Source organism: Phyllopteryx taeniolatus, chromosome 1 (assembly GCF_024500385.1).
Source record: "Phyllopteryx taeniolatus isolate TA_2022b chromosome 1, UOR_Ptae_1.2, whole genome shotgun sequence".
Taxonomy (NCBI): Eukaryota; Metazoa; Chordata; class Actinopteri; order Syngnathiformes; family Syngnathidae; genus Phyllopteryx; species Phyllopteryx taeniolatus.
In genome coordinates, this window is record NC_084502.1 from 10,443,062 (window position 1) to 10,466,615 (window position 23,554).

Consider the following 23,554-nt stretch of genomic DNA (forward strand, 5'->3'; position numbering starts at 1 on the left):
CCAAAACATAATGGAAACATCAAACAGTAGAGCATGTGGCGATAAAATGCAGTCAAATCCATATGACAGAGGCCACAAAGAAAGAGCATGAAAGAGCTGAGTCCTAGCTGTGTTAATGTTTCTGTGGCAACCGTCCAAAAGCAGTCCGCATGCCCGCTCTATTTTCATCCAGACGTGTACACTGCACTGATCAATGCACTCCATCAATCCATTATGCCTTTCCTACATTCATTGTGGAGATCATTATCAATAGCAATTGTTCGTCTGAAGGCTGGCCAACACCTGATGTTAAGACGCGTTTGCTCGGCAATCACTTTTCTAATGTAAGTTTCTTTCTGTCATATTATTTCTACAAATGCACATTACCTTATCGGTGCAGAGACTACAAAAATGTGCAGGTACTCATAAGAACAAATACAGTGGTGCCTTGAGATACAAGTGACTCCACTTAGTCTTTTTAGATACAAGCTGTCATTCTGATTTATATATATATATATTTTTGCTTTTTCCAAATATTCTAAAACGAGCTCTTTGTGGTGGCAGTAAACTCAACATAATTGGAGACGCCATAGACGTGCTAACACTTAGCATCTCCAGTATGTGGTTGTAATAAACCTTTAAGCAACCGATATTTGAACACCAATGGTGGAGAAACACATGTAGACATACAACAATAGTCACAGGTATATTCTTTATCCTCTGCAAAGAATGATTTATATTACTGCTTTAGGGAGTATTGCAAATTTCCCAATTGTGGGACTAGGTTATATCTGTCTGTATTATACTGCCCTCAGTTGACCAAGGCACACACACCAGAAGCAGCAGCATAATGGACAGTGAAGCAAAAAGTGTGATAAAAGATGGTTTTAATTATTTAATTTCATTATTTACATTCTACTTGTCATTGCTGTATGTTTTTATAAAGTACAATTCTATAGTGCTATTTTTCCACATTAAAGCAAACATTTTTGTAGTTTTTGTGGGAAGGCTGTAACAGATAAATCCCTTTCCATTCCTATCAATAAGGATATGGGATATGAATGTTTTAAATTACATGCGCGGTCATGGAACGAATTTAGTTTACTGTATGTCAGTCAAACATCTGACTTATTTTTATTTTGATTGCCTACAATTAGTGAAGAACGAAACCAGTTTGGGTAACTCAAGATCTTTTCAATAGCAGTACACTTGCACAAAAAAATAAACACAGGCTTCATCATTTGAATTAGACTTTACTGTTATATTCTGCTACGCAATACACTGATAGGAACAGACATGCACAAAATATAAAAGACAAGCTATTGCTCAAATAAACAAATCATAAGGAAAGCAGATGCAGCATTATGGCGCTGTTCCGCACATGACAGTGGTATATTTGGCAAAGTCAGAACGGAATGTTCAGTTTCTGCTGCATTTCCCCATTTGACTTGTGTGATCACTAAGGGCCTTTGAGATGGAAACAAACAAACAAAAAAGACATGTGGGTAAAATGGCTCAAAGAATAAAAAAATAAATCCGCGATTACAGAAATAATCCTCTCTGAAGATTTGAAGCAACAGAAAAGTATCATCAAAAAAAGGCCTGGGAACAGTGTGTGTGAAGTTACATCTTTCTAGAACACACTACAGTACATCCCATTCATGAGAATACACATGAATACAGCTTTGGCTAGTAGTATGCTACTATCAATTTAAGGCAACGTAAGAGCTGTTTATATTTTAGACCAGTGTGATCCAAATGACTTCATTCACTGCTTGAAAATATTTTGGTCATATTTACATTTAATTTTTAAAAATTGTTCTGCCGGCGGCACGGTGAACACCTGGTTAGAGCGTCTGCCTCACAGTTCTGATGACCGGGGTTCAATCCCCGGCCCTGCCTGTGTGGGGTTTACATGTTCTCCCCGTGCCTGCGTGGGGTTTTCTCCAGGCACTCCGGTTTCCTCCCACTTCCCAAAAACATGCATGGTTGGTAATTGAAGTCTCTAAATTGCCCCTTTGTGTGAATGTGAGTGCGAATGGTTGTTTGTTTGTGTGTGCCCTGCGATTGGCTGGCAACCAGTTCAGGGTGTACCCCGCCTCCTTGCCCGATGATAGCTGGGATAGGCTCCAGCACGCCTGCGACCTTTGTGAGGAGAAGCGGCTCAGAAAATTGATGGATGGAAATTGTTCTGCCTTTTTTTTTTAATATGAACATTGACTGGCGGAACGGTGGACAACTGGTTAGCACTTCAGCCTCACAGTTCTGAGGATCGGGGTGCAAACCCCAGCCTCGCTTGTGTGGAGTTTGCATGTTCTCCCCGTGCCTGCGTGGGTTTTCTCCAGGCACTCCGGTTTCCTCCCACATCCCAAAAACATGCATGGTAGGTTAATTTCTAAATTGCCCGTAGGCGTGAATGTGCATGCGAATGCTTGTTTGTTTCTCTGTGCCCTGCGATTGGCTAGTGACCAGTTCAGGGTGTACCCCGCCTCCCGCCCAAAGATAGCTGGGATAGGCTCCAGCCCGGCTGCGGCCTTTGTGAGGATAAGCAGTACAGTAAATGGATGGATGAACATTGACTTAATCCACTTTTTTTTTTTTTTTAACACCAGCATTATGGGAGTGTGGGACTTGAGACAGACTGAGCACTTTTATGCCTATACACAGTAAAGCAACTTGAAAAAACATCCATTTAAAAAAAAAAATAAAAAAGTGAAGGGATCGGTTACGGCATATTACTAATGCGTTTTTTTTGCCATGCTCGCGTCACAAGCCGCCTGCAGCTGGTGACTGACTGAATGAGTCGAGTGCCAACTACACAACACGGACCATCCCTCTCCAAATAGTGCTTCTGTCGCCCCAAATCAGCTGGGATAGGCTCCAGTTCACCCGTGACCATAGCGAGGATACAGAAAATGGATGGAGAGTATTAGCAGAAAACTAATATCAGCAATTTGCCCAACTAATACTAACACCGTCGTAACAGGGAATGTCCCGGCAGTGAATGTCCAGTCTTTCAGTAACACGAGTAAAGTTGAGAGCGCGCCCCCCTAAAAGCGTCATTGTCCTGCCCACGGTCGGCTTCATCGCTTCGGAACAGCATGGACTCGGGCAGCATGGCGCCCTCCAGTGGATCTGGCTGGCAGAACTCCACTATGAAGTCCTCCTCAGAGTCCAGCAGCAGTCTGGACCAGGCACGCATGTCCAGTTGCACGGCCGTGCCGCCGTATTCCTCTGGCAGGACAGAGCGGGGAATGTTCCGGTGCAGGGAGCGCAGGTCTGAGCTGTGGAGCATGTACTGGATACGGAAACAAGAAAAGGGCAGCAATTAATTACAAACAATTACAGTGGTGCCTTGAGATAAGAGTGACCCAACTTACGAGTTCTTCAAGATACGAGCTGTCGATCGGCCAATTTTTTCTGCTTTGACTTGCGAGCGCAAACTTGAGATATGAGCGCTGTATGGTGGCAGGGGACTTAACTCGCAGTTTGTCAGATAAAATTTGTAAATATTCTTCCAAAAAAAGGCTTCAAGCTGTTTATTGGCACTCTCAGCTGAAGGTTACTGTCAAATAGTCACATAGCCTCCGCTACCTTAATGCTAACTCTATAGACACACAGGGCTAACAACTAGCATCTAAGTGGTGGTGGTGCTTACTCTTAAAGCAACGGATATCTGAACACCAATGTTGCTAGAAAACAAGTAGACAGACCATCTAACAATTTTCACAGGCATGTATTCTTAATGCTTTGCGAAGAACAACTAATATTAGTGCTGTACTGATGAGCCCAAAGTAAATCAGTCCGTTTTATACTGCCCCCAGGTGGCCACGGTGCACATACCAGAATGAACATCACAATTGAAGAAGAAAGTGTGACAATTAATTACTCTCTGTTTTTATAAAGTATATTATAGAGTGCTATTTTTTGTTACAAATTTAGAAACTTTCATAAGTTATGTGGTTTGATTAAATACACAACTTGTAATTTGTATGATGTTTGCTTTTACAGTAAACTTCAACTGGGAGTGGCAATAAATGGGTTGACGCAAGCACACTTGGCCTCTTTTCTGAACTGTTCACTATGTGCCAAACTGCACATGGCACACCCAAGGGGGGGCAGAATAAACATCAGAGATGACGTTCCTTCTCAGTTCTCACTTTTTTAGGACCCATGGTGAGAGAATAAGTACACTCGTAAGTCAAAGTTTTGCTCCCAAGACAAAGACCCCCGCCTGACTTCAGGCAAGAGGCGGGGTACACCCTGAACTAGTCGCCAGCCAATCCAGGAGACATAGGAAAAAAAACAACCATTCACACCTACGGACAAGTTATAATTTTCATTTACCCTACCATGCATGTTTTTGGAATGTGGGAGGAAACTGAAGTACCTGGAGAAAATGGGGAGAACATACAAACTCCACACAGGTGTTGAGGCAGATCTGCTAACCAGTCATCCACCATTCCACCGCTACGTTAACAAATATACGCTATTTTATTGTAAATAAATCACTTTTGGACCAAATTTGACATTTGATAATTCCCTGCGGTACACCTGCACAACTCTCACAGGACAGTGGTTGGGAATGACTGTGGTAATGAATGTAAAATCACCCCCGCAAAGAGATTGTTCTAGAACACTACTTTCATGTCCTTTGTTAGGACCTAAAAAGGATTCAAAGAGAATAGTTACCCTCTCTGCCATCTTCTCCTTCAGGAAAGGTTTAATTACAGCAAAGATGCCTTTGAAAATCCTAGGCTCATTAATTATGTTAACAGCCTTGATTCTGATTGGGAAGCCATCCTGTAAATAACAAAAGAAAGTGTTTTTAGAGCAACCCCAACTAAGTTGTATTTTTTTGGGTACATTTGGAAATTCACTCAGGCACGCTCTCCACACTCCGGAACATTCTGAAACTCAAGAGCATTGTTGGGAGTGGGCCGTTCGGTAATTTCCGAATATACCCAATGTGCAAATGCAGATCGCAAATTGCTGTGAGAACAAAAGATGAACAATGACTCGAATGATAATATAAAAATACAACATGAAACCCCTTTGTTTTTTGCTTCCATTTTTCATGAGCTGACCTCAAAAGATCTAAGACCTTTTCCTATGTACACAGAAGGCCTATTTATCTAAAACAAATTAACAAATATGTCTAAATCTGTGCTGATGAGCACTTCTCCTTTGCTGAGATAATCCCTCCATTGAACAGGTGTGGCATATTAAGATGCTCATTACACAGCAACAAATTATGTGAAGGAGATGTGTTAAACAGTCAACCAGTCACACATCAATACAGTAAAAGTGCACATTATAGAGTGGCCTTTTATTGTGTGCAGCCAAAGAAACAAAAATAACGCTGTCTAATCAGCTTCTTGATATGCCACACCTGTGAGGTGGATGTATTACCTCAGCAAAGCAGAGAAGTGCTCACTAGCACAGATATAGACAGATCTGTGAACAGTATGTGAGAGAAATAGTATCTTTCATCAGTATAGCATTAAAAAGAAAAAAAAGTTCTTACCTGAAGAATGCTCACAACTTTTTTGGCGAGGAAAGGCCCTGGATTGGAAGCCTGTGACATACCAACGCCAGTGTAGTCAGCTAAGATAACGATACCGTTCACTTGAGTCTCCTCCGGCTGGATCAGCTTCTCCAGTGTCAGATACATGGCCCTCACATTGTCAACAAATGGGTAATCATTTGCTTTCCATTTTCCTGTTCAAGAAGACCGATTCGTTAAGGTTGACTTAAGACTTAAACACAAATAGTATGAATGGTAGTTTTCCTTGGTTTAGGAACTATTGGTAATTCTAATTTGGAAAAATTTTTAAATGCTGAATTAATGGTCGATATGCAAATTACTAGGCAAATATAGGATTTTGCAGGAATTTTCAAGATTGCTTGGTTATTATATGATTGTAAATTTAGCATAAGCTTGGTTTAAAACCACCACATTTTATGCACATTCAGATTTCTACCCTGCACTGAACATCCCTTAAAACATGTTTCTGCAAATTTACTCTAGGTGATCTGCTCCTTGGCAATCCTTTAACAAAAGGATGTGTAGTAGTAGTCTTTAGTAATGAAAAAGGTAACTTATTTAAACACATTTTTTTAAGGAGTTGGTGAAAATTCCACTAGACTGGTCACCATGCATGTTTGACCTTTTAACTGAACAAAATCAATGAAATAGGACTATGGGAAACCCAATGCTTCAATCTGTGCAGATTTGAATTAAAAAGTTATTTGAAAAATACAACTCATGAACAGTAAATATGAGCATGACGGTTGCAAAAAATTCATAAAAATCGCACATCGTTTTTTTTTGTTTAGTTTTAGGCGCACCGTTGAAAAAATTAGGTCGCACCTCTAGAGCCCTGTGTTGGTCACTTCAGTGGTTTAAAAACCTGAATTTCACAGACAAGCTGGACGAGACCCTATAACAAACCTACCGGAGAAAAACGTACTTGACGAATATATTCGTCGTTGGCAGTAAACGGTTGGATACCAGTTGAGGAATATAATGTACACGGCAGTGAATGGGTTACGGGTCATGTTGTAAGGAGTTTAAAATTATTACATTTTATTATTAATAATGATATTTACAGTTTACTTTAAACTATTAATATAGCTTTTATATATAACCTTCTTAGGCAGCGGTGTTAAGTACCCATAGGTCTTTACTATTCACGGCAGGGTTTGGTACCAATTGCTCGCGAATAGATGTACTTACAACATATCTATCTATGTTTGAAATGTTATGGGCAAAATGTAAAGATTTCAGACCTTAATGTGTTGTTGCAATATGCGATAGTGCGGACGCTGCTTTAGATTGATAAGGGTTTCAAATGACAAAACGGTGAAAATTATTATCTTTGCAAAGGCCAAATGTACCCTCATGTGGCCAGTGAATGGATAAGACGTGAACTCCCATCCCCTTCTCGTTTGTGGACGACAAAGATGAATGAATACATTTGTGATGATTGCTCCTGTTTAAGTTATCAAAACAGTTAAGAAGTGCCTTCTTAATGCAGATACCAACCTGGCCGGAGACAGAGGATGTACCTTCCGTTAGGGTCCGGTCGAGGCAGGACTGTGAGAAAGCCCAAGTCCAGCACATGCTTCACTGTGGATGGCTTGAGGTCCTGAAAGACCTCAGGCCAAGCCTTACGTCCTGCGTGGTAATTAACCAAGAGCTGCAGGGCTCGGTCATAGTCAAACTTCCTGGCCCGCAGGAAGCGCAGGAGAAAGGAGTCGTCAAGCCTGGTCCTGAGATTGGGCTGCTCCTGCACATTCCAGGAAGAAAAAAATAAATAAACACAACAAAGGCAATTTACTTAAAATGAGTGGGGCTGCTCAGAATATCCTTACATCCATTTTCTATATGGTGGACCCCCGCTTGTTTACATGGCCTGCAGCGAATTGTGAAAATCCACACAAAAAGGGGTGTAATTGCCCACGGATTAGAGAGCCACCGATAAATTGGCGGGATGATTAATCATGACAATTGTAGCGCTTCACCTATAAATTGACATGTCAATATCTAAACGATGTATTGACTTTTTTTGCCATACAGAGATTCTGTCACTCTGCTCCTGTCTGTCTTGTGGTATATTTATGGTTCAAATTATTAATATAGCAATTGTTAACACTTTTTTGGATGGGGGGGGGGGGGGGGGGGGGGGGGGTTGTGGGGGTCTGGACTGATCACCAACCAATTGTAGGGCACATATAGACAGAAAAAAAAAACATTCAGACAAGAACATATGGAAAATTTTGAGTCATAAACGAACCTGACACGCATGTTTTTATAATGTCTGAGGAAGCCGGAGTACCTGGTGAAAACCCAGTCAAGCAGACGGGGTCCCCATGCTTGTGTGGGTTTTCGCCGGGTACTGCGGCAAACATGCAACCTCGCAGGAAATAGAACATTAGGAAACCTTTAATATCATATCTCGTAGAGCTTGTACATCCCGTAGACGCCATTCCGGTTTCTCCTGGAGCTCCTCCCGTGCCTTGGCCACCAGCTCAGAGCTCAGGGTGCAGGTGTAAATAGGTGGTGGGGGTCCAGGGAACCAACTGTGCTCTGACGGATTGACTGGACCTGACCCGAGAGCTGCAGAGTCAGCCATGGACTGACTGGATGAAGCTGTTTGGAAACCAACGCACTGTCAAGGGCGCAATGTGTCACACCGCCGTTTACAAACACTTGCAGTAAAAATAAACAAAAGTATACATAAAAAGCAGAAAATCCATACAGACCACGTAAGAGCCCACCGTTTCTTCGAAGTCGAACGTGTCAGTGCAAGTTCGAAGAATCACTCGTCACAAACTGCATGGCTAATTTAGCATCACCCTAGAAATAAAGACGACGCGACGAAGCTCAAATAAGACAAGACGGGTGAACTTGAAGCGGCATTTGAATTATGATTCGTATGGGACTCTTTGACGCTAAATACTCGCCATCGATATCCGCCACGTTGATCACAAATCACTGCGACAAAAATCACAACCGGGCTGGCGGCTTGGGCTACACAGTTAATAATTTCCGGGTAGAAAAATGACGATCTCTCATTGGCGAATGGTCGTCACGTGAGACACGACGGAAGCGACTTCTTTTTTTCCCCCCAAATGTATTTTTTTTTGTTTCTTGACTTTTGTACATCAAAATAATATGTTCTTACATAGGATAGATCACAAAAATATCATTATCTATTGCATACACATACAAACAAATACAACTATAAGTATGAAATAATGATGGAAATGTGAGATCTAGATAAAACTGACTTAAGATAAAAGCACAAAAAAACAGGAAAGAAAGCGTCATCTACTTATCAAATTTGTCTCTGATGGAAATTGTTTTAACAATATTCTCTGGAATACTAGTGGTTTTTATGGCCTTTCTATTTTTCTTCATCATCTTTAGAGCGGTATACACAATTTTTAATTCAGATTAAAACGTGAATATTGGATTTATATAATATCACTCTAGATTTGTTAACATGAAATTTGCCTAGGCGCAGTAGACAAAGACGTGACTTGTTTTGCTGCGTATGACGCGTTATTATGAATCCCACGTGGTTTCTAGGAAGGACATGAGTCCGCTGCAATATGATTGGCTGCTGCAACCAGGCAGAACACGCCCGCGGCGACGCAGATAAAATGAGATGACCATTACAATATATGTTTTATTTACAAAATAAAAACAAAGTCACATATTGCCCCTCCAGCCTGGATGCAGCAGCCAATCACTTTGCAGCAGGGGCGTGTCCTGCCTAGAACACAGTGGGATTCATAATAACACGCCTGAGCATTGACGCAGATTAGCTTTAAATGAAAAAAACAAAAAAAAATAAGAATCAAATATATATAATAATAACAATAATCCCTCAAGACAATATCAACAACAACATTTTGACCCACTCTCAGTCATAGAAATGTTTTTGCATTTTTAAAATGCGATTAGGCACGTTCAGAAAAGTACACGAGAGCAGTACTCCATTTCTTTCGTGGTAAGGGCGGGAAGCTTCTTGCTGGTTTTTACATTTTAGACCTTTACAATAAAAAAAAAAAAAAAAAAAAAAAAAGAATTGGAAGTATATTTGTATAAAAGAATTTGTATTTGTATAAAATAATGTATGGCTGAGGTAATTTTTCAGAGAGCAGAATCTGCGTTGCTTTGGAGCAGACATATTGACCTTCAAGTACACACCTCAACTACTAACAAAAAAGTAAAACCCCATTATCAGAGAAGTACAGTACATACAAATGAAATTCAAAGTAGCAGCCACAAACCTTTAGCAACATATTTGCAACACTTTCTAATTTGAGAAGTATTAGTGGGATCTTGGTAACCTAGCACAGTTCTGAGGTTAACAGTTAGGATTTAGGGAATGCTGACAGCAGTTGATGATGAGTTCAGGTAAAATGTCCTTACGTCACAATGACGTCACACATACTTCCGGGTGGCAAACGTCCATGCTTTCTCATAGTAAACAAAGACTTCCGTGTCATTTGCCAAAGGCAGGGCGATTGAGAAAACAGGCTAAATGGCTTGAGTGATGATTTGTGCCTTCTTCTTTACCGCTTTAGTTTGACTGTGTGACGTGGTCGGAGAAAATGAGGTAAATTAGCTTCCAAGGGAGAGAGCACGTCAGCCGTGATTTACATTTCAACGGGTAAGTTCATTCTGAAATTTGACAAAAGTTAACATGAAGATAACCGAGTGACAGCTAAATAAAAGGGGGGAACTAAAAGCATTCTGGCGGCGTAAGCCCAAACACAACACAGGTCAGGTCAGCGAGTCACTGGCACCCAGAAGTGGTGCCTATGGTTTACAAACATTATGAAAAGGTCTATGCCAGTGATTCTCAAACCTTTTATACCAAGTAGCACCTAATAAAACACGTAACTCTCCAAATACTACCTTACTGACTTACATCAAAATACAATATAGTGAAGTGTTCATCAAAAACAAGGCAGAGGTTCCATTCCTTACATTTACATTTTAAGTTATTGTAAGCCACTGTAACATTCCGCACAGTTTGAATATTAAATATGGGGGAACAAAAATGTACTTAATGATTCAATTAAAACGCCTTAAAATACAACTAGACAGTACTTAGTGATTCTTTCGTCTACCACTAGAGGGAGCCCGGGTACCTCTTGTGGTACAAGTACCACACTGAGAATTACTGGTCTATACGATTTGGATTTGGATTTTGTTTCACTGGCCTGAATGGTGTGAAAATTAATGCGTACTATCCATCAATCCATTCATTTTCTAAAGCATTTGTCCTTATAGGATGGGTGAGCTGGATCCTATCGCAGGTGCCTTTGGGGCGAGAGGCGGGGGACACCCTGGACTGGTCGCCAATCACTCACACTGGATTGGCAATGAAATTATGTTCATGTTCAAATGTTTTACCTATAGGCATTTTAATTGCATTTTTAATATGCCTTTTTTATTTGGGGTTGTAGTAATAGAAAATATTGAACATGCCTACTCTATCACTGAAATGTTTATGATCCATATCTCTTCTCTTTAAATTTGTGCAGTGATTTTTATGGCTGTTTATCTTTGAAAGCAACATGTTATCAGTGACCGAACAGCACTGCCACGTTGCACCATTCTGAAAAAATAATCGTATTCAGAGTATCTCCTTCATTTTCTGTGCGGTTTGTTTGTACTGTGTACTGTGAGTGAAGAATATACAACTGCAAAAAAAAAATGCAATGTAAAAATAGACCTTGATTTATTATTTCATCTTTACATTGTACGGCAACGCATTGCCCGCTTTTAAGGCAGTAAAGGTCACAAGGCACACTTTATTATCTGTTCAAACATGACATGAAAGTACTAAACACAAAATATACACATTTAAAATAAAACTGAAAAACCGACTCGGTGTGCCTGCTTATGGAAAAAGTAGTTTGAACACTTAACTTCTTTCCAGTAAATAAAACATACGGTATGTTTTAGTCACGTCAGCAAGATAAGCAATCTCTCATACGCTGTTTTTCTTTAGCTAGAATGAAATGCATTTGTGACTTAACAGCATTTCTTTTTTTTTTTATATATCACAGATGAACTCAAAATATAAAAAAATGAACAAAACACCAAACAGAATGCAAAGCCCTGTAACATTCATAAAATACTGACATGGTCCCGTTGCCATGTCGACCATGAGCTTTTGCGGCACACACTGAAGACGTGCAAAAGAAAGCCACGTTGGCCATTCAAGAAACTATTTACACAACAACATTCTAAATGCCAATCATATACAACAACAGTTTTTTTTCCCCCCCTCTGGTATCAAACTGCAATTTAAGTAGTAGACTCAAAATGGAATCATGTAATTACTTTCAAGGCACTTAGCTACTTCATGTTTCCGTCATCTTGACAGCTTTAAAGATGTTTATTTTGAGAAGTTGGAAGAAAAAAAGACCCAAAGGGTCAAATGAAGACTCCGAGGGTCATTAGATGGCCTCTTGCTTGGTAATGGTCGTCTGAGGGATGGAGGTTGGGTGCTTCGGCACAGTGGCTATGACCCCTTGAGCTATTTTATAATGTTCTGAGCTGGATGCTGTAGGCGGAGACGGTATTGGGGTTTCCGGAGTGGCTGGAAAGTAGAACACAAAACAACGGGTACCAGTTAGAGAAAAAAAAGGGCGAGCGAGAGAGAGCGGACTCGCAGAATAAGCTGGTCTATATTTGCCTCCTGCAGTGGAACATATCTCAGGGCAATACCATTTTCAGATAAAGAACAAGCACTTTTGGGAAATTTCTCAGCGCATTAAACATGTTAAGAAAGAATAACAGGAGTTTTCTTTGACAAAGTAAGCCAGATTAGTTTGCATGAAGAATTTAAAGGATTATTCTGCCAAGCCCTTTCAGCTACAAACATGACGAGGCTGCACAGAGAGTTGGGAGAGGAAAAACCTGAAATGCATTCAACAGCAGCACATTTAGATGAATCAAAATCCATCAGTCGGAGAACTCTCCAACTATTCTATTTGCTCTTAATTTCTGTTTTCTTTTTGTACGTACAGATTTGGCCATTGTGGATGGGCGTCGGCATGTTGTTGGACACAATGACGTTGCTGCTAAGGTGGTCCTGAACCAGGTGAGGGTGAAGAGAATGAGGTGCATGTGGCGCTTCATTGGCAGAGCCTGGAAGACAAAAGCACACATATCTTAAACTGCCGCGTTAAACTCTTCTGTTGGACATGGCTCCAGTGTCGGCATCAGCACGGGAGGCAGTGGGTGGCGCATACTGCCGATTATGCAATGTTTGCCTGTAATAATTTTCTGTCAACTACTACACAAAGTCACCAATCCAGCTCTTGTATCAAGACACGCAAAAGCGCCCGTTGCATAGCTTGACTTTAAAAGTTTTATAAGTGACGAGTCTGGGTACTTTTATATTTATAGTATATGAGACAGACCCTCCCAGACCACGCGCGCCATGTCACACCGCAGTAGAACGCAATGCTCAGTATCTCGCCAGGCCCGTTTTGTCCACTGTGGCCTGAAGCGTTAATGGCAAACATTTTACAGACACGTTTCCTGGACATGAATTTCATATTCATTTTCAACTATTTGTATATAGTAAATATTTGTATAGAGTATATATACTATTGTGTGTAACAGTTCTTTTTCTAGGGTGGAATTATTATAACAAATATATATATTTTTTTTTTTAAAACAAATTTTGCACAAATTGGATTTTATTATTCATTTTCTCCGATCTCCTTATACCTACAAGTTGAAATATATAGATACATTCACGAATGTCTTGTGGAATGGTGCTGAAGGTTCAAGATTGTCTTTTGAAAGCCTTTCTTGGAAGTGATTGTGATTGACTGCTGCTAGTTTCTCTTTAATAGCATACAAACTATTAGTTTGACAGTGTTCATTGGCTCGACCAATACTCAGAACAATGGCAAAGTCCAAGGAACTAAGTCTCAGTAAGATCTAAGAAGTAGAATTGTACATTTACAGTACAAAAGTTGGAGACAACCCAAACTATCAGCTGAAAGCAAATTGGTTTGGATGTTTAGGAGCAAACCAGGACGCACGAGTGTTAGCAACAAGTGTTAGCATCCACAGTGAAGCGGGTTTTACATGGCCATGGTCTGAGGTGCCTTCTGGACAATGGTTTTACGGTCAAACAAGACCAAGCATCTTACTCCATTTTGAATCCTCTCTCTGTTGTAATAGCTCAGAATTTTATTGAATTGAATTTGTTTTCTTTTCCATTGCACCATAGATGAGACAATTCTCTGTCAACCAGTTTTACTTAGTCCTTCCCGATGAAGTCCAGTGCTTCAACCACTATCCCAACAAAAGGGCAGAGAGGCTAAAAGCACTCACACTCTGTACTTAAGGAGAAGTTCAGATATTTATGTGTTAGGAGGACTCACCTCCGAGAAGCATCTCCTGTAGGAGATTGTCAATCTTAGCCATGCCAAAAAGTTTGACGAACTGGATTTGTTCAATCATCTGCCAGGTGATGCTCTGCAAGGTCGGCAGCAGGAGGAGCAACTCCCCGAACCGTCCGCGGGAGTCGTATTGCCGGTCGTTGATGTAGTCCTCCAGGCTGACCTGGACTTGGTATCGCATCCGTTTGATCTTTCCGGGGTCACTCAGACCTTTTGCGTCTGTGGGCAAACAGGAGCCATGTATTTACCGAGGGAATTTGTCACAACTACACCGTAGTCTTCTTATTGGCTCAACTTGTAGACCTTTCCACCATGACGTTACACACGTACAGCAGGGTAAATTGATTAAATGATGATTTGAGCATTCTTCTGTAATCTTGGAATGTGTGAAGTGTCAGTCGAAAAGAAGATGGTACATGAGGTGAATTTACAAGACGGAACGCTGGCTCGGCATAATTTGCATTTCAACTGATAAGTTGATTCAAAAATAGACATGGTGGAAAATGAAAATAAATGTCTTTAAATTTGACACACCTCAGAGAAGAGTGCCATTAAGAACCCTGCCAAATTTGAATGATTGTGGAAATCGCCGAGTCTATGAAATGACGTTTCAAATCAGTGAAAAATCAAGCCATTAAATTCGCTGAAACACCCCACCCACACACACCTCTCAGCTGTCAACTGTCAATCAAATACTGCTTCTACGACCTGAAAAAAAATGTTCTTATGCCTACACATAACTTCATGTTTGAGCCACTTAGAGCCTCCAGTGGCTGGAATACAGTATATCTCACTTGTGTCATCATGGGGCTTTTCCATGCCGCAACAATGAGGCATTCTAAACCCACCATAGCCAGTCCCAGTCCACACCCTGGCCATCGAGCCAAGAATAAATAAAAGATCCACCCTCCTTGCTCTCCTGTTTTTCTGGGGGTGACGTGCACGCACTCGTGCCCACGCTGGCAAACTATCCAAAGGGAAGATGCGTTTTTGGGGTGTAGCCATACTGTATGTTGCTCGCCCATGGCTCGTCGCAGTTGAGCTTGATAACCGCTGTGCCCAAAAAAAGTGCCCAAGTTCTTATATAGTGGGGGAGAGGCAACTCATGCTGGACGCCGTCACCGGGTGCCGTTTTAGCCACTCCCCCCCAAAAATCTGGAAAACTGAAATGGTGCAAAACTGTTTAACACCATATCTCCACAACTGAGTGTGACATAGTTCTCAGTCTGTGTGCTGTATGTTTTCAGCAATTATGTCACAACATGTATAATGTATGGAGAAACAAATCTCTCAGTTCACTTCAGAGGGTCTTTGACATGATCACTGGCTCATTCACTGACTTGTCTGTTTCTCAGATTAATGCTGATTTGACAGTCATTTGGATAGTGCTGTCATCTACTAACAGGCTAGCCATTACGTTTTGCTCGCTTTTCACACGTTCTGGCACCAGAAGTACCCCAGCCCCTCTTGTTGACAAACATTAATAATTGAAAAGATTTGCAGTACCTGGATCAAAGAAAACAATGGCCTTCAAGCAGGCATATTCATTGTCATCTATTTGAAGCTCCTGGAAGGGAAGCACCAGCTCATCCAGGATCCTCACAGCCACCCGGCCCACTTCCAGCTCTGGGCAGTTCCTGGGAATTATGTGATCATTTCCTGCAACAGAAATCGACTCTTACTGTGACCACAAGATTCATGCGAGATCATTTTGATGACAGGATTAGACTCTGTAATAAGAGAGATGACAGACAAAAATGTCATTGAGGTGCTCGTTTTACCTAATAAGAGGATATCTTTGTAGAGAATGGACCTCTTTGCAGCTCCGAGCAACAGATGTTCTCCAGCATGAGCTCGAAGCAGTGCCACCTAAAATGGTTGAGCTGTTTTGAATTCATTTTGACAAAAATAAAAAATGGAAGAAAAAAAAACGGTTCTGTAGGGACCACCATACATGCCAGGAGGGAAAAATTACATTGTGGCCGCGTTCTAGATACAACACAACACAAAATGATCATTTGTGACCACGAAATACTGATGTGCGGTCACAAAAAAACTCAATTGTGGCCCCAAAATATGCATGTGATATGTATTTCATTTTTGAGTCAAATACTAAATTGTTGCCACAATATATTAATAACTAATCGGTATAACGTGTGCAAGAAATACTACTTTGTGGGTTTAATATCAGAAAAGCAAATATTTGTACCCATAATCCTTTACGGCAGCAGCATTTAAAGCAACACACCACTGATGAAGTTTGCCTTAATTTCAAGCTAGAGACCTCCGTCAAAAAACATCCCCATGTCATTTTTGGGGATCCATCATCGTATCCTTTGGAGGCTCCGAGGAAAACAAATCCTTTCCTAATACAATATCAGCAAATGAGTTACCAAGAGCTGGTGATCACACTGTTAATGATTCAGCACTTTTTTTTTTCCAAGGAGGGATATAACTTTAAAACCGGCTCATCATATTGTAACTGAGGATTAAAATACATTAACCACTCTGCATGGACAGTGCACGCTTACGAGTGATGAAAAAACCCTCTTCCTCCTCTCTGTAGATTTTAATCATTTAGCTTTATTTTTTTTCACAGCATGTTTGGAGACAACTTATTTGGGTGGATGTCTGTGGATGGATGTTATCCTAGCGGTGGACTGGTTGATGAGTGACCAGAGTGTCTATACAACTACGTACAATGTGTCTGAGTCTTACCTGGTCATCTAGGGGCAGGTCACAGAAGGCCGGGATGTACTTGGCCCACTCCACGAGCACCAGCAGCTGCTGTTTCATGGACTCGCACACGTCCGTGATGGTGGCGATCTTTTTGGTGCGGATGTCACCGTTCAGAATGGGAGCAGGGGAGGTGATCTGAACGAGGCGGGATTAAACGAGCGTGTTAGAGGACTTTGCTAGTGAGGGCCGTAGAAGAAGGCGTTACCTGTCTTGACAGCACATCTGCTTGGATGAGTGCATTGATGGAGGGTAAACTGCTGTCCTCGTAGCTGGATCTTCTGGTGCTGATTCTGTCTCTTTCATTCTGCACGGCTGCACACATTCATACGTGTTACACGTGCGCTGAATGACACAAACAAGTAAGGCCTTCTCCGCTGGCGTCAACACCATCAGAAGCAATGACCTACATTTAAAACTTCATTCCAACATTCTAATACAGTAGTGCCTTCAGATAAGTTAACTTTGTTCCGTGACCATTGTTGTATCTCAAATCATCTTTCACCATTGAAATGAACAGAAATGCAATTAATCTGTTCCAGCCCCCCCCCCTCCCCCCAACCCCAAAAAAAGTTTTTTCATAAGAAAAATTGCACTCAACAGCATTTTTTTTAAAACACAGTAATAACAATAATACAGTATTAATTTGCCCTCCACATAACCTGCAAACACGGAAAATGCGAGAACAAACCACAACTCTACCTAATGTGTTATCCTTTCTTCTTCTTTTTTTGAGGTTTATTGGCAGTTGGCAAACCAGCTTAATGGCGCAAAATCGCCACCAACTGATATTGTCCTTCCACTGCAAGGAAACCAACGTGGATTGATGGTGTCCGAATGTTGTGAAGTTTGCTGCTCCCACCTAGCGGTGAGAGTTCTAGAGCTCATTTCTCAAATTTTGCTCATATCTCAAGACAAAAAAAAAGATCTAGCAGCGGCTAGAATAAACTCGCAAGTCAAGGCGCTCGTATCTCAAGGCACCACTGTATATGTCCCATTAAATGGTATTATTTTTTTAATTCCTCATTTCGTAGTTTTTCTCTTGACTGTGCTGCTTCCAATACATGTATGTTTGATTTGATTTGATTTTTTTTAACTGACCAATCAGATGTCAGCCTCTATGTGCTGCCATGTCTAATGTGAATCAGCAGTGCTGGCCCATGTAGCTGAAATTATATTAGCAATGGGACTGTTTCTTGAGTATGTGCCTCACAGCTGGGCCACAATAACAGCACCATTTCTCTGTCCTCCACTTGGTTGGTCAGCGCAAGCCCAGTTCGACGAGAAAAACACACCTGCGCACATTAATACATTTAATAATCAACATTTCTAGCAAGTATGATGTATTGTATTTAGTTTTTGTCATGTTTTTAGATAAATATTGAGTGTAAACTCCTCCTGATGATGTAAGTGGCACATTTGCGTGCCGTTATATTTATTTTAAGTAGCATTGATGTTGTTGTTTTTTTCACAATTGGGACGAGATGAAGTCCCCCGCTGCCACAAACGCACTAAAACCCAAAGTTACTGCGACTGAGGCCGCTGAGTCATTTACAAAGAAAAATAAGACTTCCAAGGCTGTCATGTTTATCAGTATATGGCTATTATTGCTCTGAGGTGTTTGCGCAGCATAAGCTGCTCACAGACTTCATCGCTCCGTGGAGTGATCATTAACAAAGAGCTCCTCTTGTTGGTTGCAACACACCCGAGCTGAGCGTCGACAATTGAGTGAGGGACGCGCATGTTGACATTCAGTCTTGTCAAAGACACACACGCTAAGTCTCTCGTACCTTCTTTTTTCATGCCAGCCCTAAAGCACTTCTTCAGTCTGCAGTATCTGCATTGATTTCTCTTGTCTTTGTCCACGATACATTGTCTGTTGAACCTGCACAGTCAGTTGGATACAATTTGTGCTGTTATTCAGTCATGAAAGACACTCAACACTTATTCCTCTGAGGGAGGGAGGGGGGTGCTGGGGGGGGGGGGGGGGGTTGTTGAATCCCACCTGCACGAGTACATGTGATTTTTGCGGACGCTTCGCCGAAAGAAGCCTTTGCAGCCGTCGCAGCTGGATGCGCCGTAGTGCTTGCCCGTGGCTCTGTCCCCGCAGATGGCACACAGGCTGCCCGCCGTCAGGTGGCCGGTGGCGCTCATGTTGGTGCTCTCAGCCGGCGAGGAGTCTGTGGAAACACGGGTCAACTTTCAAGTTCAGACAGATTGGCTTCACGTGAGGAAGTGTGAATTAGATTGCAAAACAGTGGAAAGGTTCTCGTAATCTTCTGGAAAATAGTCTGGAAATCACCAAGGGAAGTTAAGCTGGAGAATTTTGAAAATATTCCATATTGGAAATTTATGGGAATTAACTGGAAATTACAGGTAGATTTAATGGAGAAATGTCATATTCAATGCATAAATATATTTGGTTTTGTCATAAGCAGGCATCCATGCAAAATAGATAGCTCTCCTTGTCCACATGCGAGGGCATTGCAGTAATGGTGGGTATCATGATTTTGCTCAAATATATTTTCCCCAACTATATTTAAGTTTCCTCTCAATTCAGTAAATGTATTCTCATCAACTCGTGTTTATTCCTATGAATTCCCATGGAAAGTTTGCAACTTGAAAAGTCTATGAATATTGCAAGCGTAGGTGTAAACGACAGCAGCAAAGACAGTGCTTATAAATGATCAAAACCATCAGTCATGAGAACCTGTGGTGATGGTTTCCTCAGATAAGAGTCTGTGAGTCAACAGCAGAGGTGGCAAAAGTAACTTCAAAAATACACCTTACTTGTATGTTGTTGTGATTTTTTTTTTTTTTTTTTGGGTGGGGGGTCAAGGGGGTGGGGGGGGTGGGTGTTAGACAGAAGCTGGTGTTTTTCAGTCTGGCACAAGACATTTTTGTGGCCGACAACATAAAAAAAACACTCTTGAAAAAGGCCCATGGATGAAGAATATCTTGAATCTTCTTTGTCGTGAGTGCTCCCTGGTTCACGTTCCTCCATGTGGCAGGAGTACCTGGTTGTCTGCCTAATAAAACTAATTCAATCAAGATATCAACCGCGGTAGACTTTACCCCCCTCTATTTACGTCTTTTTTAAGTCAAGTTGTCATCCATCGAGGTTGAAAACAGTAACAAGCCTAATGAGACAAAGTAAGGAGTAGAAAGTACAGATATCTCCAAATAAAAAGTCGTGTGAAAAATGAAAATCTACCTAAGTACTTCCCACCACTGGTCAACGGAGCATCAATAATGTAGGTTGGATTCAATCTGCAAAGGCAGATCAGTGGCGACAATTTTCCTGCAGTCTCCAGACTGGCTTAATCAATCACACTATACCATGATTTGTCTGTTGATTGAAACAGGCAGGCCAGGCCTGGCATGAAACGTAACTCCTGGGAAAATATTTCCAACTTGTTCACATTCAGGATCCCAGCCAAGCGTCATGGGAGAGTGCACGTTTAAAAAAGGGAGAAGCACTTAGGGTATAAAACAAAAAGCAACCCCTTCAAAAATGTAATGATTATGGACTTGGGTAACAGACCATTTAACAGGAGAGGAACTGTTACGCTGCTCAAACTCACTCAAGCTGGCGAAATCAATCCAACAGCAACTGTGTGTGCACTCATAACTGATAAACTCAGGCTCATCGTCGCTCTGAGCGTGGAGCAGATGACCCTTGAGGTCTCGCCAAAGTTTGAAAAAGTTTAGCTCACCTGCGCCCATGGCCAGCACATGCATGTTTTCGAACTCCAGCGTGGTGTACGCTGGGTCCAGGGCCTCGCTGTAGTCTGCCATGTCCATGTCTGCCAAACAAATTCTCCACTACCTGACAGTGTGACGGAAAGACTTGTCCAAGAAGCTAATGTGCCCCCCCCCCCCCACCACCACCACCCTGCTCCTTCTTCTTCTCACACCCCCGCACACCTCTGGCCACCCCCTCCCTCTTTTTGCCCACTGGCTCCACCCAGACATGAGGTAGCTCCCTGACTTGATGGGGACCTGACAGGAGACTGACACGAGCTGGCCTCCTTCCCTCATACCACGAACCAGCCAAAAGGTGGGGTGGGTGTCTCCGGTTGATGGTTAACTAACCTCTTCAATGGTGAATCACTGTTTTTTTTTTTTCTCTCTTTTTGAAGAGATAGCACAACTTTGATATCTTCCATCCTCTTGTCTTCAGAAATGGTTCAACAATTCCTCCGTGAGAGGTGAAAGCACAGCCAAATCGCTGTTGTACATCATTTTATAACCCAGCATCATGCTCATGGCGCATGCAAGTCCAGCATCCACTTGAGGAGGACTGAGGGGCTGTGTCATATCGGTCCGTCATATTATGGAGCTCCTTTGCTGTTAAATCTGAGCTAATGCCTGCATAATGAACAGGCGAAATATCTCCCCTAACACTTCACTGTTTATAAAATGACGCACAACAGGCTTGTAATTATTCGGAACAAAACAAAAGCAAAAAAAAAGACACAGGAGTTGATGTTCATTTCTCTGAGTCGAGCCAATGGTGAATGGAATTACCTGTCGAAATCAATCAAGAGCAATGAGTTCATTGTCCTTTGCAAGTCCTGCGTATGGTAGTAAAACGTTAAGCATATTTTTTAAAGCTGCGATTTTGGTAATATGGGCAGCTTCTTTTATTACTCCAGCTTGAGCATGAAGTATCCGTCAAAAAGATTATCCCATTACTGACCTGGTTTCACCCTGCATCAGCTTTTTTTTGTTTTTTTTGTTTTACCGATTACAAAAATACAAACGGTATTATTGACAGTGTTGTCAGTGATACATTCAAACTGCAACGACAGTATATTGTTTGGTGTGCTTGAATATGCTGCTCAACTTTGAGCTGCCAAACTGCGTTTCATTGTTCTGCAACCATGGCAATAAACTCTTTTCCCATTCCATGTTATTCAATTCAGGACTATTAAAAAAATCCCATTTGCACAAATTCAAACTGGAGACAAAAACAAAACTTTTTGAATTACAATTTACTGAAATAAAATGTTTTAGACTATAAAATGGATGGATGTATACGTTTTACAAATCACTTTGCAATGTGAGACCAGTATCACTCAATAATATTTTATTGTGAATCAATGAGCACATGTAGAGGAGGATTATGCACATCTGTTTGTTCAAAGTAAATTGATTTGCCATTATATGTTTTAAGGAAGGGAATAAATCCTATACTTGTCTTCAGAGTAAATGTGGAACCCATTTGTGCTCAAAGAAAATAATAACAAAATAAAAAGTAAGTAAACCATGTTTTCTTCCATATTCCATTGTTAGAAATGCCTTTGTGACAATAACGGTCGCTGAGAAAAGAAGTCAAAAAAAAAATAATCTTTGTTTTTAAAGACAGTCATCATTATGGTTTGGTCTATTTATTTATTTATTTAGATATTTTTTAAGGACTTGTGTGAACACACACATAATCAATATGCTGCTGGTCATTCATTAAATAGAAATCTTGATTGAGGTTTGTTCTGGGCATGTGACACAACAAAGTAACAATTTTCTAATATGCAGTGTTACGCTCCACTCCAAATCCAAATAAACTCTACATACAATACTGTACTGCACTGTGTACATAGCTTATTTCTTCCTTGTAATTTTATGTATTATTATTATTATTATTGTATTATTTAATCCAGTGTTATTTGTTACTATAGAGTGAGAAACGGTATTTAGATTTTTCTGGATGTGCTCGATGTATAGAGCATTGACAATTAATTTTTATTTTTTTTGTTAAGTCATCGAATCCAAAAGAAAATCAATTTAATTTAATATATGTTTGTCCTGTGATTTCTGTAATTGACTTTCTCTAGTCAATCCACAGATGTTCTACAATCAAGCCTGTTTTTTTTTTTTGTGTGTGTGTGCATGGTGGCCTCATGCTGCATGTACCACAGCAAACAGTAGTGGTGTATTTGAAGAGAAAGTGCCAGTACACAGAAGCAGGTCAACGATCTCGAGTTCAGCGAGCAGTAAACCCCCAGGTAGGCTTGAACTTGTTAAGTGCACTCGGGCTACACTGAGGCCTCCCTCGTAAAAGTATTTTTCTTCCTACCAAACAGTAAACACTGTAACGCTCACTGTGAGATGATGTGCTCGATGATTGGATGTTGACAAAGCTGCCCCCACTAATCCAATCACAAACTGAGGTGATTAAAACCTACAGAATGCCACGAGACTCATGGGCACATTCATGTTTGCGGTGATTAACTCATGTACAACTCCACTCCACTTACAGTGGGACCTTAGTTGGCTCTGATTTTGGAGTTTGCACCCCCCCCCCCCCCCCAAAAAAAAAGACAAAAGTTACATCTTTGGAGTTCACACCAAAATTACACTGTATGTGACATCACCTTGCAAGATTACTATCAAAGGATTATTTATTCATTCATTCATTCATTCATTCATTCATTCAATTATCTATGTATTTAAACCTTTATTCATCAAGGTAAGGCAATAGAGAACGGATTCTCATTTGCAATGCCGACCTGGCAGCAGACAGCAGAGTAGAAAAAGTAAAATAAAAGAAAAAACAAAAATCAACCAACTGTACAGTCTAATATAGTTATATACAGTAGTTATAATAATTACATTACATCATAGTGCATGGTGAATAAAAGGTTCGAAACAGACTAATAACGTACGGCAATCATGTAAAGTATGACTTAACTTTTTAAACTGATTTGTTGGAGAGTGGTCCAGTTGTTTGGGGCAGATGATCAACCAAAAGTAGTGCGGACTTTGGGAACAAAGCCGTTAGGAACGCAGAGTGAGGGTGGTGGTATGCATGGTGAGCAGAGAGCCAACATTGGGTGGGATCTTGCCAACTCTGCCAACTTTTGGTCGACAGTACAAATGCCGG

General features: G+C 41.1%; 2 protein-coding genes across 6 annotated transcripts in view; both read right to left on the bottom strand.

Moving 5' to 3' along the window:
* Positions 1–1,212: 1,212 nt before the first annotated feature.
* ttpal (tocopherol (alpha) transfer protein-like) lies at positions 1,213–8,529 on the bottom strand. 4 transcript variants are annotated; one of them, XM_061769923.1, is made up of 7 exons: positions 8,449–8,510; positions 8,263–8,341; positions 7,926–8,134; positions 7,028–7,271; positions 5,507–5,700; positions 4,672–4,782; positions 1,213–3,277 (listed from the first exon to the last, which is right to left on the bottom strand). In XM_061769923.1, exons 3-7 carry the CDS (start codon positions 8,115–8,117, stop codon positions 2,996–2,998), a joined length of 1,023 nt encoding a protein of 340 aa, XP_061625907.1. In that variant the 5' UTR covers positions 8,118–8,134; positions 8,263–8,341; positions 8,449–8,510; the 3' UTR covers positions 1,213–2,995. The 4 variants fall into 4 exon arrangements, with proteins under 4 accessions (XP_061625907.1, XP_061625889.1, XP_061625881.1 ...); XM_061769905.1 differs by having other exon boundaries at positions 8,248–8,341; positions 8,449–8,494; XM_061769897.1 differs by having other exon boundaries at positions 8,248–8,529.
* A 2,697-nt stretch (positions 8,530–11,226) lies between these two features.
* Positions 11,227–23,554, bottom strand: part of hnf4a (hepatocyte nuclear factor 4, alpha) — a 30,800-nt gene continuing 18,472 nt past the window's right edge. Inside the window, exons 1-10 of one of the 2 annotated variants that reach the window (XM_061769937.1) lie at positions 20,385–20,585; positions 18,674–18,848; positions 18,459–18,553; positions 16,877–16,983; positions 16,651–16,806; positions 15,714–15,801; positions 15,439–15,591; positions 13,915–14,151; positions 12,539–12,661; positions 11,227–12,110 (exon numbers count right to left, since the gene is read on the bottom strand). In XM_061769937.1, the coding sequence (XP_061625921.1) occupies positions 11,968–12,110; positions 12,539–12,661; positions 13,915–14,151; positions 15,439–15,591; positions 15,714–15,801; positions 16,651–16,806; positions 16,877–16,983; positions 18,459–18,553; positions 18,674–18,848; positions 20,385–20,472 (1,365 nt within the window). In that variant the 5' untranslated portion in view covers positions 20,473–20,585 and the 3' untranslated portion in view covers positions 11,227–11,967. Of the gene's footprint in view, positions 12,111–12,538; positions 12,662–13,914; positions 14,152–15,438; positions 15,592–15,713; positions 15,802–16,650; positions 16,807–16,876; positions 16,984–18,458; positions 18,554–18,673; positions 18,849–20,384; positions 20,586–23,554 lie in introns of those variants that run through there. The other variant, XM_061769946.1, reaches the window with a different exon arrangement.

Excerpts from the sequence above, each read along its gene's own strand:
- ttpal (XM_061769897.1), bottom strand. The coding sequence starts at position 8,117 with ATGGCTGACTCTGCAGCTCTCGGGTCAGGTCCAGTCAATCCGTCAGAG. Across the intron at positions 7,272-7,925 it reads TACGAGATATGATATTAAAG|GAGCAGCCCAATCTCAGGAC; the intron begins GTTTCCTAATGT and ends TGGAATGTGCAG. Across the intron at positions 5,701-7,027 it reads CATCCTCTGTCTCCGGCCAG|GAAAATGGAAAGCAAATGAT; the intron begins GTTGGTATCTGC and ends CTTCTTGAACAG.